Raw genomic sequence first — 20,105 nt, 5'->3', positions numbered from 1 at the left:
CCACAAAGACGTTTGTAGACCAGTGTATAAGAGGCTCAATACTAATGTTTCTATGTCGGAGAAAACAGAACGCAGTTCTATCTTTTTACGTTAACTCGTGCATGTAGGACAACCCCCCATGTTTTCCGTTATCTCTTCTGAAAATGTTATAAAATATTATTGTACTGGACTTTAATGAGTAGGATTGTTTTCTGAATTTATTTCTTTTTAAAGTTGTTGACTGCAACTTTTCTGTTTGTCTCAATAACATTTTACAAGTGTCATTTAATATTATTTGACAGTAAAAAAAAAGCCATAAAACTAAAAACAGTTATTTTCTATCAATCATCTATTTATTTATTTATTCATTCTTGTGAATATTCATAGAAAAAAGCAGAGTTTGTCAAAGAGGAAGTGATGTCGGATAAACAGGAAGTGATTTTAATAAACAACTTTACATTCAATTCAGCTAATTCCACTTCGCCTCATCTCCCTGCTGCTGCCTTCTGGACCAATAGCAGGGAGGGTGGGAGGGTCCGGCAGAGTGTGTGATCCTATTGGTGCATTCTGGACTTCATAGATCTATTTTTCAAATATATAAAGGCTCTACACAGTGATAACAACAGTGATATGGTGTCAGATCTATTTCAGGTAATAATACTTTGCTGTCTTTAGAGACAAGCACACACACACACACACACACACACACACACACACACACACACACACAGCCATATACGTTCACTTACAGAGACATGTGCACACAGACCCAGACAAACATTCTCTCTAAATATATAATAATCAAAGTCAACATTGCCTGCTGATCAGGAACACACATCTAAAAACTACAACTCAACTTTTTGAATCCATTCCCTCCTCACGATTTGGGGTCAGAGGTCATTTCTTTTAAAATGTGTTCAGACAGGACAGGCAGACAGTCAGCAAGACAACCGGTCCACACAACATGGAACAGCCAGGCAGAAAAACAGATATCAAGTGCTGTGTCCTTTCTGTTAGTGTGATTTAGTAGTAGTGTGCATCTGGCTGGCCAGTCAGAAGCCAGTCAGCCAGCCAGGAAGTCAGTCAGTTGCTCAGTGGGTCAGTGGGTCAGCGAGCAGAAGGCTGTGGATCACCACTGACTCTCCACTATGAGAGTCAGCTGCTAATGCACTGGCATTGTGTGTGTTCTTCCTAGCAATGAAGGCGGCAGCTCAGTGTGGCTTTAAGGGTTTACTGTTTACTGCATTGTGTGAGTACTATGTAAGTAATGCAGTGTGAAGGCTACAGCTCAGTAAGCATTAAAGGGAGACTTCACCCAATTTGAAAAATATCGTATTATTTCCCTGCCCTTAGCTGTTCTGTAGGGCAGTAGTGGTGCTATCTTCCTCTCACTGTTACTGAGTGCTGAACACTGCTAACTGTTAGCCTCCTGACATTGATGTGGACTTCCCCCTGGCTAACATTCTTAAAAATAACCACCATAAACCACTGTTAACTGAACAAAGTTTGAGTTCTGTGATTTCTAGCAGAATTATTACAACCTGAATTAGAAGAAAAATGTTGAACTTAAAAAAAAAATCAACAGTAGAACTGCTTTTTCTTTGCTGGTTCTCAGTTACAATGGTGGCTGGTAGGTACCTGAAAGGTATATGAAAAGTGGTAGAGGGGAGTGGAAGAAAAGAAGAAGAAAGCCACAACATTATTTGTTAGCTATGTTTTAGTACTCTGGAGGAGAAAAATAACAATTTTCTCCAATATGCATACATGTGTTTAATGAAATAAAAACAAACAAAAGCAAACTCAAGCAATCTACTTCTGTCTCTGCGGTGGCTACTGCTCCTCTGACATGGAGTGATACAAGAAGTGCAGAAGTTACTGGATCTTTCTGGATGTGGATAACAGGAAAAATAAAGTCTGAAACAGTAATCTAAGCAAAATTATGTGTTTGCACATGGTAGATGTATGTGCCTTTTAGTTCTGGAAAGCAATACTTCTTTGAGTGGACTATTTTTTATAATGTTAGTGGCGGGAAGTCCACCTCGATGGCAGGAGGCTAACAGTTAGCATTTGGAGCATCCAGCCAGTATCCAGCACTCAGTAACAATGAGAGGAAGATAGCACCACTACTGTCCTACTGTCCTATTTTTTTTTTTTTTTTTTTTTTTTCAAAAATAGGTGAACTGTTCCTTTCATGTGTGAACTGCATTTGGACTTCAACACTGGCCAATGCCATTGGCCAGTGTCAGCATTTTGCAGGCATATACTGGTAGCTGTTTTTGTTCCAGCAATGAGAAAGAAGAAGAAAAAAGAAAAAAAAAACAGGACATCGTACAGTTCTGTAAGATTTTCACATTTACTCCTCACTAGGGGCCTCATTTATTTACATTGAGTGCTTGAGGCTAAAGTTTCAATGATTTATAAAAAGAAAGCGACTCAAAGTCAAAATCAGAGGTTTACAAACTGATTTTTCATGTGTGTAATACATCAAAAGCTAAAATTCATCTTTGCCAAAGATAAATTTTTATCTAATTTGTAACTGCATTCACTGAAATCTTCATCAGATTAAGTCAAAGGCAAAGTGGAAAAGTCTCTCTATTTATGTTATAAATGAGGCCCCATGCTTCTGAGAGGGAAGTACAAGTTTTAAATAATAAACATCCCAGGCCCAGATTTTGGTCTGGCAAAATAGTTGTGATGATGAGAAAGAAATCACTCTCAACAAATACCAGATGAATGTCAGTGCTGAACCAAGAAAAATAAAATAAAATTAAAAATAAAAGGACCAGGGTAGGCCCTTTCCAGGATGAGTTTAGTGTGTGTTCATGGTTTCCTATAACAGGATCTTCTCTTTGCTCTCACTAACCATATCAATACATTCTATATATGTGGACTCTGTGCTTTCGGATATCTGATATGTCTATTCTGTGTGTGTACATGGTATAATATATACTCTATTTTCACCACAGCAGTGAGTCTGAAACCCAAACAGTTTCAGTGTCCAGTCTATTAAACTGTACAGAAAGGCGTATGCTGTGGACTAATGGTTTGTGTGTGTGTGTGTGTGTGTGTGTGTGTGTGTGTGTGTGTGTGTGCGTGTGTGTGTGAGTGTGCGTGTGCGTGTGTGTGTGTGTGTTAGTTTTTGTGGTCAGCGGAGCCAGGAGCAGGGCACCCACTGTGGCTCGGTGTCCAACTTGTTGATGAGTCGCAGCAGCTCACTGAAGGCCTTGTCCTGGTCTGAGTTAACGATGACAGCGTCAAACAGATGACCACAGCTCTGCTCCATCTCCCGTGCTTTCTCAATGATTTCTCGGAGCTCCTCGGGCTATGGACCACACACACAAAATAAGCAAGAAATTAGTAAAAGGTTACAATTAAAATACCAGTAAATGGTAAGAAAATGATAGGAAATGATGAGAAGAAATTTACAAGAAAACTATTAATAATTATTAGGAGTATGTAACCAACATTAAATTACAAAAAAATTCAAAACAGTCACCACAAAGTACCCCACAAAGGGTGTAAAAAATATAAGAAAATGAAAAGAAATAAAGTGGGTTTTGACTCTTAAAAAAGTCTGCCCACAGGCCTCTGTGATTCAAAGAACTAAAAAAAAAAACAAACAAACAATCAACCCATTTCCCTCTGACCTTATTCACATGCTCCAACACACCCAAAATTCACAGTTAATGTAGGGCTGGGGTATGCATCAATATCTATGTTGTGATACTAGATAATATATCATTAGGAATTTTGGATGTCATAATATGGTGATGTGGCATACCTGTTGTGTTTTCCTGGTTTTAAAGGTTGCATTACAGCAGGGCTACTCAACCTGTGGCCCAGGGGCCGCATGTGGCCCGTGCGGCATTTTTATGCAGCCCGCCACTGTCATATAATAAAAATATTATAATTCTATCTAATTATTGACTTTCAGTCTGTGGACAATTCATTTCTATCACTAACCACAAGAGGGCGATAATGCATAGTCTATGGCGCTGATGTCATGAACCTGTTTTGACCTACTGACCAGAAGTAGGGATGGCTCGATACCACTTTTTCACATCCAATACCGATACTGCAGCCTTGTTAATAATACGTGGATGTAATTTGCTTGATACTGACATCTAAAAACACCACATTCACTGTACAACAACTATTCTGGTCCCCTAAAGAAAGAAGGAAAATATGTGACAACAACTGAAGTCATGTGTAACTGCTGTGGCTTAAACTTAAAGCTCACATCACTTTTAACAGCATTTATAAACACAACAGACCCAGCTGCACCATTCAAATGTTAGAAATAAAATAAAAGGGCAACTTGGTGCAAATTTTGCATTTGAGTTAGTTTTATCAACTCGGAGTAGTTTCACCTGGAGTTAAGCGCGTGCACAGCAGCTATAAGACAAGTCACCATGGCAACGGGGAAGCGTCGGGCTGCATTTTTCACAATTGAATTGGAAATCTTAATGCATTCATACAGCGAGTTTGAACATGTTTTTAAAAAAAAGTAAAAAAAAAAGTGCAACACCGCTGCAGCGGCAAAGGAGAGGGAGACGGCGTGGGAGAACACTGCTGCTCGGGTCAATGCGTAAGTTTAAATGGAGTCCGTTGCAATCAATAATATTACAGGGGAAAACTGCTTGAATTACTGCTGGCCAATTAATTTATTTCATTTAGGTGACGTGGGACGGTAACGCTCAAAAAGATAATTGTCTGGAAATGCTAAAACATCTATGCAAGATCTTATAACCATCTCCCGACGAATATTTAATTCTCTGCGCATAACACTGCACTGGATCGGACCCGATACCGATCCAGTGGATCGCATCAGACCATCCCTAACCAGAAGTAGGCGTGCCTCACCTTCCACAGCTGATGTACAGTACAGGCCAAAAGTTTGGACACACCTTCTCATTCAATGCGTTTTCTTTATTTTCATGACTATTTACATTGTAGATTCTAACTGAAGGAATCAAAACTATGAATGAACACATGTGGAGTTATGTACTTAACAAAAAAAGGTGAAATAACTGAAAACATGTTTTATATTCTAGTTTCTTCAAAATAGCCACCCTTTGCTCTGATTACTGCTTTGCACACTCTTGGCATTCTCTCGATGAGCTTCAAGAGGTAGTCACCTGAAATGGTTTTCACTTCACAGGTGTGCCTTATCAGGGTTAATTAGTGGAATTTCTTGCTTTATCAATGGGGTTGGGACAATCAGTTGTGTTGTGCAGAAGTCGGGTTACTACACAGCCGACAGCCCTATTGGACAACTGTTAAAATTCATATTATGGCAAGAACCAATCAGCTAACTAAAGAAAAATGAGTGGCCATCATTACTTTAAGTAATGAATGTCAGTCAGTCCGGAAAATTGCAAAAACTTTAAATGTGTCCCCAAGTGGAGTCGCAAAAACCATCAAGCGCTACAACGAAACTGGCACACATGAGGACCGACCCATGAAAGGAAGACCAAGAGTCACCTCTGCTTCTGAGGACAAGTTCATCCGAGTCACCAGCCTCAGAAATCGCAAGTTAACAGCAGCTCAGATCAGAGATCTGAGCTGCCACACAGAGTTCTAGCTGCAGACCCATCTCTAGAACAACTGTTAAGAGGAGACTGCGCCAATCAGGCCTTCATGGTCAAATAGCTGCTAGGAAACCACTGCTAAGGAGAGGCAACAAGCAGAAGAGATTTGTTTGGGCCAAGAAACACAAGGAATGGACATTAGACCAGTGGAAATCTGTGCTTTGGTCTGATGAGTCCAAATTTGAGATCTTTGGTTCCAACCGCCGTGTCTTTGTGAGACGCAGAAAAGGTGAACGGATGGATTCCACATGCCTGGTTCCCACTGTGAAGCATGGAGGAGGAGGTGTGATGGTGTGGGGGTGTTTTGCTGGTGACACTGTTGGGGATTTATTCAAAATTGAAGGCACACTGAACCAGCATGGCTTCCACAGCATCCTGCAGCGACATGCCATCCCATCCGGTTTGCGTTTAGTTGGACCATCATTTATTTTTCAACAGGACAATGACCCCAAACACACCTCCAGGCTGTGTAAGGGCTATTTGACCAAAAAGGAGAGTGATGGAGTGCTGCGGCAGATGACCTGGCCTCCACAGTCACCGGACCTGAACCCAATGGAGATGGTTTGTGGTGAGCTGGACCGCAGAGTGAAGGCAAAGGGGCCAACAAGTGCTAAACACCTCTGGGAACTCCTTCAAGACTGTTGGAAAACCATTTCAGGTGACTACCTCTTGAAGCTTGTGAGGGCTGCGGCTGCAGCGGCCTCGGCTGCCGTGGCATCTTCCTCCCGTGGCGCATTGTAAAGGATGGGGCTGCCGGTGAGGGCGTGACTTTATGGCAGAAGTCGGCGACCGACTTTTATGTTGACCTCTTTTATGGCCGGACATTTTTTGAATTGTCTTATTGTTTTGGACATTTTCCTATTTTGGGTGAATAAAATCCTGTTTTTTCATTAAAATGCCTGTGGCTCTCTTTTGCCTGACTGCTGGGTCCCTGACAAAGCTCATCGAGAGAATGCCAAGAGTGTGCAAAGCAGTAATCAGAGCAAAGGGTGGCTATTTTGAAGAAACTAGAATATAAAACATGTTTTCAGTTATTTCACCTTTTTTTGTTAAGTACATAACTCCACGTGTTCATTCATAGTTTTGATTCCTTCAGTTAGAATCTACAATGTAAATGGTCATGAAAATAAAGAAAACGCATTGAATGAGGAGGTGTGTCCAAACTTTTGGCCTGTACTGTACATTGTACATCAGCTATGTTCGCCGTGCGTTGCGTATCTGTCGTATGACAAAGTATAGGGCTTGATGTTACAGTGCGATGTATGGAGGACTAAAAGGGACAGAATGAAATAAATAAATACATCTTTAAATAAATACTTAAAAGTGTCATTAATTAATTAAAATGGGAATTAAATAAATAAATGTGTCATTAAATAAATAAATGTGTCATTAAATAAATAAATGTGTCATTAAATGTGTCATTAATTCATTAAAATACCAGTTCATTTAATGTAAAAACATATATATAATTATTTCATTATTTATTTAATTATTTCATGGACCGGTGTTGCAGTGCTTCATGAATTAATTTATCTGTCAAACTCACCCATCAAAGTCAGTGGGCGGATCCTAACACCTGATTGGTTACCCAGCACAGCAAGTCAAGACAGAATGACTTCAGATAATCGATTGATGCAGAGCAAGTAAACATATTCTAGAGTGAAAGTTTTTAACTGTTTTGCTTAACCCAGACGCTCAGGTTGCATAACCTACAGCCGAGAGACTTTACTAAACATCAGGTAAAGCATGCTGCAAGAACTGAGGCTCTCTGCTTTGATGTGGACACACTACGCCAGCACGGGATTTTACCTGCGTCTACACCGGCTGTCACCAGGGAGAGGAGGGAGCGCAAGCGGTGCAAACGTAAACAAATGAGGGGGAAGAGAGCCGGGATCCACGCTAGGCTACAGGCTACAGGCTAAAGGCTAAAGGCTAACCCCTCCAGACCAGCAGGACCGTGGCTCTTGCTCTCTAATGTTCACTCCCTCGACAACAAGCTGGACGAGCTACGCTTGCTAAGAGACACCCGCAGGAGAGAGACTGCTGTGTGCTTGCTTTTGCGGAGACATGGCTCCATGGAAACATCCCATCCCTGCAGGAGTAGAGCACTGAACATTGCCAGAGACCCCTCTCCCCCGCTCCACAAATACTTTGAGCTGCTTCCATCAGGCAAACGGTGAAAAGCAAAACCGCTAGAATGAGCAACAGCTTCCTCCAGAAAGCTGTTAGACTTTTAAACTGCTGACTTTACCATCACTCGGGGATCCCAAGTGAATCACTCTATCTCATTTTGTGTGCACTACTGCTGTATGTGTAGCTTAATGACAATAAAGCTTGATTTGATTTGATTTGATTTGATTTGATATTCTGACACACTTGGTGGCGCAACCTTTACTCGGTTCAAGCAAATGGGGGATTTGCAGGAGCAAATGTTACTGCGGTGTACGTTGCGTGCTAGATAGGTGCAGCCACAAAATGTCGAGAAGTTGCCCAGAACTACTCAGAGAAGCAGTAACTTTAACTGGAGAGGCTCTCAGCAAAACTCCTCCGGCTCCGGCAGACTTCCAGGCTTCAGACCTAAGCAATCGATTAGGCTAGATTCGCGTTAGTCCCGCCCACTGACTTTGATGGGTGAGTTTGACAGATAAAATTAATTCATGAAGCACTGCAACACCGGTTCATGAAATAATTACATAAATAATGAAATAATTATATATATGTTTTTACATTAAATGAACTGGTATTTTAATGAATTAATGACACATTTAATGACACATTTATTTATTTAATGACACATTTATTTATTTAATTCCCATTTTAATTAATTAATGACACTTTTAAGTATTTATTTAAAGATGTATTTATTTATTTCATTCTGTCCCTTTTAGTCCTCCATAGCGATGAAAGGAGGTCTCAATCATGGCCAATTCCAAACCGAAAAGGAAGATAGAAGTATCACATATCACTGTTCACATTTTGGGAATGAAGCCTGTTTATTTTATAATGTTCAAAGGGAGTGTGATGTGGCCTAATTTCAGTATTAACCTCTGAGCAAGTTGCCCATTCTGTTCACATTTTGGGAATGAAGCCTCATTTTATTGTAACTTGATCATTTCATCATTAATCATTGCAGGACAGTCTTTTATTCAGTGAGGTTTGGCCTTAGATGGAAATGTAGCTGTTTCATTAGTTTCATTAATTTTTAGACTAGTCATGTAGCCTGTGACAAAATTATTGTTTTAACGTCCAAAATAGGACAGACATGTTTAGTTTGCAGCCCTTGGACACACCTGAATTTTGCTGTCATCTTAAGTTGAGTAGCCCTACATTACAGTAAAGGGATGCAGTATTCTGACCTTATTAGACTTGTAGGTGTTCTATTATTTGCCACGATGCATGTGTGTACCTCATTACTGATGACTGTGTATCACAGTTCGACTTAAAACCATCTGAGATGATGGATTTGTGAGAAATTCTTCCGCTTTATTCCTGTAAAATGACCTATTAAGAAAATTTATTTTTCAAATTGCCTTACTTTCTCTGTCTTATATAACTTCAATATACTGGTGACAACTGCAATCCACCTGCAGAGACCCCTCTTTCTTTTTACTTTCTTGTGATGTGATTTAAGTTAGAGAAATGACTAATCAAAAAACAACACTTGCCACAACTGGAGCAATCCTTCCACTAGCCATCATGTAACCCCTGCTGGCTGACACATAATGTGGTCAGGCCATGTTCCCACTGTGTGGAAAAACTGCTGCCTCAACTACATTTTATGCTGATAATAAAAGGCGGGTTTGTTTCCATGATGACAAGCTGCAGCAGCTCCACTATCAGCCAGTAGTTGTGCTGCACCAGTCTCATATTCAGCAGCAACTCCACAACAGCTAATGTGCTCCATATGACCCTGTATGATCTGTCTAACAACCACTGCACTGCACTTTTCTACCACAACTCTCTGCTTTTAGAGAAGGGCCAGCTCTACATGCACAAATGGAACTCAACTATAAGCTAAATATGACCCTGTGAGTGAGTTTCATTACAGTTCATAGAGGTGCTTTGCATCTTAAAAATACAACAACAATAATAATAATAATAATAGTAATAATAAATAACAATTAATAAATAAATACAGACAAGTTTCTTTAGTTTTCTATCCACAGCAATTCCAACAACTTCAGCCTTTCTCATATGACAAAATGCAGGAAAGGAGTGATTTTGATATGACAACCTGTTACAGAAACAAGCCAGCTATATGTCTCAAGTGATACAAGTGCTGTCGTGTCAGTTTTAATGTTCATAAACTATGTAGTCAGACTGATCGGTACCTTTGGGTTCTTGTTGTCTTTAGCCAATAAGGCTCGGAGACGCTCCTGGGAGGGTGGGGCTATGAAGATTATGTAAGGCTTGAGATCTGAACTCCTCAACACCTTTAGAGACTACACACCACCACACACACACACACACACACACACACACACACACACACACACACACGTGCATGCACACACAGAGACATACACCAATCCAATTTATTACACACATCAACAAATTCAGATAATTCATATATTCAGGCCATATACTGATGTTCTAACATACCCAATCAGAGTAAGTAACTAAATCTATTTCTACCATAGCGTTTTTCTCAAAGGCACTTCAGTAACGTGGATGCTGATGCCAATATGAGAGTTTGAACCTGTGTCCTCTAGGTGAAGGACATTCTCTCTGCTCACTACACCATCCTGCACAGTGTGTGTGTGTGTGTGTGTGTGTGTTTGTGTACTAACCTGTGTGTGCAAACAGAGCAGACAGATCTTTCCAGTGTTAATGACCTGTCTCACTGAGTCTGTGCTAGTTCCATACAGGTTCTTCTCAAACTCACCAGACTCTATCAGCTTACCTGGAGAAACACACCATGGAGAAACACGAACAAGACAGTTTAATGTTGGGTTAACTGTCAATAGGCCACAGAAGTCAGATGACTACAAAACCTTTGCCCAAATATGGAATTCCAGATCCAACATATTTCCTCTAAAGGGAAAATCCATGGAGTTTTCACATAATCAGTCCTGTCACAGTCTGTGATTTACCATAGTGTTTTAAACTTGAAAAAGTTTTTATCTGCATACTTCTCAATCGAAAAAGACTGGACCCACTGAATTCTGTGGCCGCTTTTCAACACAAATCATTATTTTGCCAACACAAAGCTGGCACACATTAAATATGCACCTGTTCTATAGGTGGCTTTGTCCAATAAATTTACGACTAGAATCATTCTACCTTGCTGCTGAGCCATAAAAATACCTGGTTAGCTGACTCACATGTTCATTTCTTTATTCAAGAACGACAACAAAAGTGTTAGGAGGAGAATCACAACTGGGATACATTATTTTGAATTTAGATTTTTCTTTTAGGATCCAGAATTCTTTACATGCTAACAAATTAGAGACAAATAACAAAACAGCTTCTGAGGCTTATACAACAATCATATCTCCACACTGTGACAAGTGCCCAGTGGTCAAAAGTCAGAGTATTCTTCAAAATGTCATGGTATGACTTCAACAAAGTACCAGAGTTATAGAACAATATTTCTCTGTGATGTTTTTTTTCTCTGCTCTATGTCCTTAAAGCAGCTTCTGAGTTGTCAAACACAGAGTTGTCGTTGAAATACTAGCTGGAAATCACTCTTGGTATTTTGGGAATTGTTTTGATAGTATATCAAAATCCATGACCAGACACTTGAATGCTCCAGTATATTTCCTATTTGAATTCTTTGACGCTTGTTTTAAACGTCTGGGAGCTCTGGGTGGGTGGGGTTTACCCCACAAGAAAACACAGCTATGGAAGGAAAATCCTACCAGCTGCCAGTTCAGTCTCGAAAGTCTGACGAGACACAAAGTGGTAATCTCTGCCGTTCAGCTCGCCTTCGCGACGGCTCCGTGTAGTGTCTGAAATACACACACACACACACACATACAAGGAAGCACGCATGCAGGTATGTGGTTTAGACACAAAAACACACAGCAAGTATGTATGCATGTACAATTTAAAAAATGATCAAGGCGATGTCAAAGTCTTACGGGGTACAGCTCCAGCGAAGCGTTCTGGTTGGCTGTTGAGCAGTCTCTGCCTAAGATCCGCCTGTCCACAGCTGCCCGGACCAATCAGAGCAATCGGTCGCTTCCTGTTGGCTGGCTGGTGGTACAGAGCCATCTCCTCATAAGTCAGGATCTCCTCGTTATCATAATCTGGGGCAAAAAGAAAAAAAGAACAGAGGTGACTCATTATCATTAATAAGGCTGACAGGAAAAGCTGTGGGCATGCAGAAGAGAAAGAGTAAAGGAGGCAAAAACCCAAAGACAGAAGAAAGAGATACAGTGAAAGAAAAAGAGAGACAGCAGGAAAGACAGAAGCCTTGAGAGGGCAGTAGGAGAAAGAGAGGAAGACACAAGCAGCTGATTATTATCTGTAAGACATTCTCATCGAAGATTCGTACTAACAAGTCTTCAAGGACAAATATTGAACTTTTAACCCAGTACATTTCTATGAAGGTTGTTGTTACTTTAAAGCACAGCTTTGAAGTCAGCTGCTGAATTTTTTCTTTTCTAAAATGTGACTGGCTGCATGCTGTGTTCCTCACAGGAGAAAAAACAATCGCAGTACCTCATATGGTATTGATGTAAAACTAAAAAAGTGTGAAAAAAGCACAAGCAAGACATCGACTTTCAAAGTAAAACACATTGTTGGGGCAGTTATTAAGTTTTAGAGAAGGAGGCTCTATAAATGCACTGTGAAAACAATACAGCAATGCTTTGATATTACAAAGAAAATATACTTTTGAATACTTAAGTATTTTTAACAGCAAGTACCCTTGTACTTTAACTCAAGTAAAAATTGGACTTTAGAACATCTTTCATAAGCCCTGAATGTTTCAATCCAGCCAAAAAAATGTAGGAACTGGTGATTAGAGTATCCAGGCTTTTTTAACTGATCGCAATCAGCTATTAAACACCCGATTAAATTCAATTCAAAGATCATTAAAAGGAAAGACCCATGATCTAAGATATTTTGATTAATGTAGAACAGGATTCATAATAAGTTTAACCTGCCTGTATTAGGTTAGTTTGATTCACTTCATTGCTTTCATGGTGTGTTCTGCTTTCATAGTAGTGTATTTGCTATCTATTTTTTTTAAATTTTTTTTTTTATCTCCGACAATGTATTGCCTCATCATTTTGGACAGCTGATTAACAATAGATAATTCTGCCAATGATTTTCACTTAATGCAAGGATTTGTGGGATTTGACTGCTGTAATGCCATGAACTGGCATGTAGCTACATCTCTAGGATTTTTTTCTGCAGCTTGATTTCTACACCACAAAATGCCAGACAAATTTTTTTCATTTACGACACTGAGTTTCAGACCCTGCATATGTGCATGTTTGTTCTATTACATTTCATGCCTCTGAGTAAGAAAAGGTATATACATGCATACATACATACATGCATAGATACATACATACATACATACATACATATGTACGTATTCATAAATAAATACACTGTATTTCCTGGGGGAAATCCAAAACCAGAGAGACATAAAAAACACTGACGTGACAGATTGTGACATCCTTGTGACATGGTTTGAAGTTGGTTCAACCTGTGAACTGCCAGTATTCTTTTCCACCGGCTAGAGCTGGCAAGAGAACCATGTCATTTCATCACTGTATACTCTGTTTCCCAGGAGTGCATAACAGATGAGTATTCGCTTCCACTATCCTGGTGCAGAGAGCAGGATGTGACTCGAGAACAATCTCCTCACAGCGGCTACACAGCAACAGCAGCAGCTGCTGGACAGAGGAGGCTGCTTCTCTCGTGCAAGCAGAATGGGGGAGAACTGCCTGCTGTGCTTATGTCAGAAAAAGACAGTGAGCACGTTTACATGCACACCTTATTCCTGTATTAACCGGAATATTCGCAATATTCCGGTTGCGCACGTGTCATGTAAACACGCACCGAACCCGATTAAGGTCATATTCCGGTTAATACAGGAATAAGGTGTGCATGTAAACGTGCTCAATAAGAAGTTTCAGAGGTTGATATAATCTTTCAACAAGCTGGGCTTAAAATAGGTTAGTTCAACACCCTGATGCTTTATGACTGTTTTGATGTAACTGGCTTGGCTTTTTATTGACATTTTACAGGATCCAGCACAGTCTAGATTTGGTTTGTTAGAAACTCTGATCTGATCAATAATCCCATCCCCAGCACCAGACGTAAGCATTCTTTGTTGGTTCTTTGTTGTAGATGAGCAAAGAGGTGGTGCCGCTGTGGAACCAGTTTTTCCTGGTCGAGAGCCAGTTCTTTTGTCGAAACAGAAAGAACTGGTTCAAGACTAGACAGCGTCTCCAAACCAGCCATCAAAATGGCTTGATGTAAACAGACAGAACAAAACAGACAGGTGGATAGGTCGTACCATCATTCCTGTGGGCATTGTATAGCAGCTTCTTTCTCTTCCTTTTGTTCTTCTTTGCACACCACAGCTTCCCTGTGGAGGGACAAGATGCCATAACACAATCTGACTGTATTCTCTAGCACGGTTCAAGTACTAAAGGCTACAGAGGTAAGGTTACTAAGGAGTGATGGAGCAGATGTGGGGACTGACCAGACTTTTCAGGCTCCTTGTCTTCTTCTATGGTTTGTTTCATGGCTTCTCTTTGCTGCTGGAAACACTTTCCTACAGATAAAAATCAGAGAGAAAAAAAACAACAGATATGTCATGTGGTAACATTTACACTTAAGGCATTTAACTGGTGCTCTGATGTAGACTGACTTTCAAGAAAGCTACTCTAATTTGTTCATAGAGCGAGTACAGTTTCAGAATAAGCCATCCACAACTACTTGGTGCTAGTCAATGAAACCAACAACACAAATGCTGAAACAAGGATTTTGAAATGATTTGTGATACACTGTCAGGCTGCACAGATAAATAACTGTCCAAAATCTGTCCAAACTATGTGGTTGCTAGGGTAATACTTGGTGGTTGCTAGGGTGTTCATGGGTCTGGCAGGCATACAGACTCTAGTTAGGTTATGTGAGGGTTTGGAATGTTTCTATACCAACATACAAAACCAACAAATCAGCCAAATCTACAAAAATAATTGAATCAAGTCAGATCAATCAAGTCAGCTAGTCAGTTAATTAAAACCATGCGGACCACTAAATTCCCAAAAGAATCACTAGCTGCAGCCATCACATGAAGGCAGAGGACCAGAAACAGAACTGTACCTGGTACCAGTCCAGCCAATGGCTGGTTTTCCTCATCTCCATCCCTGTAGGCCTGCCACCAGTTGGGGTCTGTCTGGCTGATAATGTGGAGAATATCTCCTTTCTGGAAGGAGAGGCCCAGCTCTCTGCAAGGCACGTAGGGGTCGTCTGACGGGTCGTAGTCAAAATGGGCCTTTACATGGATCTGGAGAAGCAGAGGAAGGGGAATGATAAACAGAGAAAGATAAGGAAATTCTCAAGACAAGGTTAGATTAGGTCCTCTTTTCTGTTTGCTTTGGTCTGAATCAAGGGACGGGTTGTCACTTTTTTCAACTTCTATATTGCTTTATGTGTGTTTCAAATGGCAAATTTTCAAACTGCGAAAGTTTTTCAAACAACACTGTGTGGGAGCAGTCACTTCCTTTACTAGACAGAACCTTGATGAAGTTTGAGAGGATTTTCCTCTATGCCAACGTTGACCGAGTTTGTGGATCACATACAGCATATCATATTTGATAGATGTGGTCTTCATTATCACACTGGAAATGGATCCTCAGAAAATAACTCTTTAACTCTCTCTCATTTCATAGGTATGAATCACTGTGTCAGTTACAGAGCTGACTTTATCTTTTTATTTGCAATGCAGTGGTCTCAACAGACTCAGGACTCACCACAGTCTCTTTGACAGGAGGAGGTTTATTCTGAGAGCTGGGAATCAACACGAAAGTTAGGAGGCCATGCATGTCCGCCTGACACACACACACACACACAGTGAGAGAGAAAGAGAAAATCAACTATTACCCATCTTACATCTATCTCCTACATTTGAACTGCAGTTAACTACTTAAAATTCCCAGTTAAAATCCAGGGATGGAGTTTTTCCATAATTCAACTTCAATGTGATATATAGGAGTTTGACAATAAAGTTAGCAACATGTTCTAGGTAATTCTAGCATTATCAATAAAACTAAGTTCATTACACAACTAATAAGCGACACCCAACAATTACCACCCAACAATTATGTTTCCTTGATCTCTTTGTAGAACACTTTGCTGTTTGTGGATGCAGGAAAACTTACAAGAATGTCAAACACTTGGTTGACATCTTTGCCTCTGATCTCTATGCCGTTAATCTCCAATATTTCATCGCCTTCTGACAGCAGTCCGCTACGTTCAGCCGCGCCACCTCGAACAATGCGACTGATCACAACACTGTCCATGTCATTACGCACAGTCGCTCCCTACGGAGCACACACAAAACAAAATATGGTAGAATATGGACACACACTGTTTGATTTATGTTACTGTGTTTTAGTGCAAAATCTCCTGCAAAATGGTAAATGTTATGAATTCTTACATGTTTGAGAAGCTACTTAAATGTACACTATGTAACTTTATGATGTTTTAGCACCATCTAGTGTCTATTGCCATCTACATGTGTGCACAAACTCAAGAGGTCGGGAGTTACAACTGAAACAGTAACTCATTGGTTTGATTTCTTCTGTGGTTATGAATGATGACAGCCTGAGATAAGAAATACCGAACCTGTCCTACATGGGCTCTGTGTTTGTCAGTGCTGATTATGTGCCATAACGAGTTAATCTAACTAACAAGGTACTAGCTGATGACAGCTGTTAACATCAATTAAAAACACTGTTTTGGGTGCTACTAGTAGTGCACTAATGACTGATTTCCCAGCCATGAAGGATTATGGTATATGTCTGAACACAGTGTCCCAACTCCTGCTAATGTGTTGGTGTGTAAGTACAGATGTTTCTCCTTGGCCTTCTCTCCTCTGTGTATGTGTATGTCTTACCAATGGTATGTCTCTGGCTTTCTCTATGCGGACTATCTTGACTGTCTCTCCTCCCAACTGGGTCAGGGTTTCTCCTGAGGGTGGCGGCGGCTCAGGCTGCATTTCCCTTTCTGCGACACCATCATGGGCCAGGAGCAATGCCTGCAACACACACACACACACACACACACACACACACACACACACACACACACAAAAACTCAGTCATGGGATTTGGAGTTTGGTTTTATGCACATGCATGCATGCATGTGTGTGTGTGTGTGTGTGTGTGTCTACCTGTATATGTGTATCTGACAGCAAGCTGTTGAGTTCGAGTCCATCTTTGCTCTGACTGGACTGGACCATTTTTTGAACCTGTTACCATGACAACGACAACATCATCAGCAACCTCATGAACAACATATTACCATAGTTATCATGCACAAATTTCCACTTCTGACATATTCACATATTAAAGTTGGTATTTTCAACCTTTATTCAGCACAATATAGCAGTAGGTAACACGCTTGTATAATGTTATCATTTATTTCTTACCCACTTTTCTTACCCCATTTCTTACCTACTTCAGTGACTGTTTGCGTCAGTAAGCTCTATACAGCAAGCTGCTCATCTGACTCTAATTCATGTATCATCATATTTTTCATCAAAATATTTCTAATTTTTTTTTTTTTTTTTTTTTTTTTGCTGTGTCATATTAATTAATCAAAAGCTTCATCTAAGCTAATGGTATGTTTTGGGAGAGATTATTAGATGGACATGAATCGCACAGATTCATGTCCATGATGGTGGATATATTTCAAACAAATCTGGATATTGGGCCATCGCAAAATCGCCCCCTAGTGGCCATAGCAGGCATTTGATTTGTTAAAATGAATAACAATATTAAAATGATTCATTAAAATATTTTAAAAATGTAAATACACATTACATTAAGAAAAAATACAGTTATACACACTCAGTTTCTCAAACACTTTCTGCCCCACCACCACAACCACCACTGCAAGCCAACTAGCCAACGAGCTGGCAAGCATATGCTTCCTGCGACAAGCAGTGCAGTGGACAGTCCATCAAGGTAGGCCTAAACACTTTATTTCAACTGTAATAATTATGAATAAAATATGTTAGTTTTTGGATGTATACATTTTGAACATCATAGATAAAGGCTAAAGAGAAAAAGAATTACTGTGGGGAACAGTGGAGAGGTAAATTTTCAAGCTAGCAAAACTAGATAGTTAAGCTAGGTAGTTAGTTTGGAACATGTAGCTAGCTTGGATTGTAGCAAGTGTGTAGCAAAGCTGAGTGTGGGAGAGTAAGACACTGTAAAATTATGTATTGTAGAATGTAGACATTTCAACAAAATTACATTTTGATAGATAGTAGGGGAGTAAGAAAACATTGATACTCTTTAAAATGCTGTACTGATAATGCAAAAAAAAAAAAGCCATGTCGTTAGTGACAGCAAACAAGCCATATTTATTTTACTGTAGTTTTGTGACTGTTTGAGCTAAAAACAAATAAATAATAATAATAAAAAAACACTTCCTGAAACTTCATTTACTTTCATTATGCTTTTTTAGAACTTAAATGTCTCCTTTACCCATGTGGTTCTTTTTTATTTATTTATTTTATCATTCCATCACTGTCACACACCTCAGGACAAGGATTTTGCCCTTGTAGAATTTTTAAAGTACAGGATTCGTAGTCTGTGAAGGGGAATGTGAGAGCTTATTAAAGTTTATGTTCTGTTCTGTTACATTGTAATAAAGCTTTTTCCCACTGTCTCTAAATTATATTTGTGGTACTGAAAACATGGAACAGTGGCTGAAGGGTAGGCAAAGCATTCCATGCCAGTAACCACTGGCAGCCAGTTTTGAAAATGGCTGCCACAGTCATCAGAATAAAAATTTGTAGTGGCCCAATATCCAGATTCATTCAACATATATTCATATTTTACAACCACACATTGAACAATAAAATAAAACAATTACAGACACAAAAATTGAAGTTGAAATCAGATGACAAGAAGAAAACAGGCAAGCAGAAAAATGACAGTATCTACTACCATTACAGTAATATATAAAAAATCTGATGATTCAAATATGACTGCAAGATTTTAAGTAGAGATTAAAATACAACCCAATACAATGTATCAAATTATAACAAAAAGTCTGCTAAGATGTAAAACACAGTTACAAAATTTACTGATGTTGCACAGCGCTGCTCCACTTCCAATCTTGCTATTCAATCAATCAATCAATCAAACTTTATTTATATAGCGTCAAATCACAACAGAAGTTATCTCATGACGCTTTACAGGTAGAGCAGGTAAGGACCACGTTCTACAAATTATAGTAGAGAAACAAGAAACCCAACAGATTCCCTCCTGAGCATGCTCTTGGCGACAGTGGCAAGGTAAAACTCCCCTTTAACGGGAAGAACCCTCAGGTAGAACCAGACTCAGGGCGGGTGGTCATCTACCTCTACCGGTTGGGTGGGAGGGGAGAGAGAGAGACAAGGAGACAGAGACAGGGAGATAGGGACAAACTGGGACAGCAGACAACAGCAGAAACATTATTACACACACTTATCTAGACTGGTGTCTGTGTGTGTATGTATGTATGTATGTGTGTGTGTGTGTGTGTGTGTGTGTGTGTGTGGGTAGTTTTTTTCCCCAGATCAACACAATGCAAAAAGAACTGTTCAATCACTAAAAACGGAAACTGAATGAGACTAGGATATCCATGACTATCCCCACTCAAGCTAAAACTGTTTGTATGGAGATGTGTGTGTGTGTGTGTGTGTGTGTGTGTGTGTGTGTTACCTCCATTGCCAGTTGATGGGCCTGCTGTGTGTGTGGGTATGGAGGAGAGGGTTGGTGCATACTACTGGCCACGGCATTATGGATCCTCAGTGCCGACTGGAAATCAGACTGGACAGGAGAAAGGACACCAGGATTAACTTACATGGACTTTATTAATTTTATTCATTCAAGTTTATCAGCCTCTGAGCTTGATAGACACTTTTTTTTTTTTATTATATTTACAGTGCTGTGAAAAAGTATTTGACCCCTTCCTGATTTCTTTTTTTTTTTTTTGCATATTTGTCACACTTAAATGTTTCAGATCATCAGACAAATTTTAATATAGGTTTAGATAGCTTTTTTTCCCCTTAATAAATAAAATCATCATTTAAGAACTGCATTTTGTATTTACTTGGGTTATCTTTGTCTAATATTAAAATTTGTTTGATGATGGGGGGCAATGGATCAGCGTTCTTGACGCGTCCCCCATCAGTACCCAGGCTTGCTGTGGAAGCCAATGATTCTTCCAGCAGACTAAATTCTACGAGAAAGAATCTTAGTCACAGTCCCAAAGCCAAAAGCAGCAACAACGACCAGCCTCAAGAGCACCTAGCAGTTGGACCTGCCCTTTGAATACTACAACTCAGCC

The 20,105-nt window shown here is 39.8% G+C and overlaps 1 protein-coding gene across 2 annotated transcripts in view; it reads right to left on the bottom strand.

Moving 5' to 3' along the window:
* Nucleotides 1-318: 318 nt before the first annotated feature.
* The window catches only part of pals1a (protein associated with LIN7 1, MAGUK p55 family member a), a 49,965-nt gene continuing 30,178 nt past the window's right edge, over nt 319-20,105 (bottom strand). Inside the window, exons 5-18 of one of the 2 annotated variants that reach the window (XM_030044378.1) lie at nt 19,478-19,585; nt 16,933-17,010; nt 16,657-16,797; nt 15,920-16,081; nt 15,512-15,589; nt 14,862-15,045; nt 14,239-14,310; nt 14,050-14,121; nt 11,654-11,821; nt 11,432-11,521; nt 10,361-10,473; nt 9,902-10,012; nt 3,113-3,301; nt 319-3,052 (exon numbers count right to left, since the gene is read on the bottom strand). In XM_030044378.1, coding sequence (XP_029900238.1) covers nt 3,125-3,301; nt 9,902-10,012; nt 10,361-10,473; nt 11,432-11,521; nt 11,654-11,821; nt 14,050-14,121; nt 14,239-14,310; nt 14,862-15,045; nt 15,512-15,589; nt 15,920-16,081; nt 16,657-16,797; nt 16,933-17,010; nt 19,478-19,585 — 1,554 coding nt within the window. In that variant the 3' untranslated portion in view covers nt 319-3,052; nt 3,113-3,124. Of the gene's footprint in view, nt 3,302-9,901; nt 10,013-10,360; nt 10,474-11,431; nt 11,522-11,653; nt 11,822-14,049; nt 14,122-14,238; nt 14,311-14,861; nt 15,046-15,511; nt 15,590-15,919; nt 16,082-16,656; nt 16,798-16,932; nt 17,011-19,477; nt 19,586-20,105 lie in introns of both variants that reach the window. The other variant, XM_030044377.1, reaches the window with a different exon arrangement.

Source organism: Myripristis murdjan, chromosome 22, assembly GCF_902150065.1.
Source record: "Myripristis murdjan chromosome 22, fMyrMur1.1, whole genome shotgun sequence".
Classification (NCBI taxonomy): Eukaryota; Metazoa; Chordata; class Actinopteri; order Holocentriformes; family Holocentridae; genus Myripristis; species Myripristis murdjan.
Note: the sequence above shows the minus strand (reverse complement) of the source record. Positions and strands in the feature narration are given on the sequence as shown.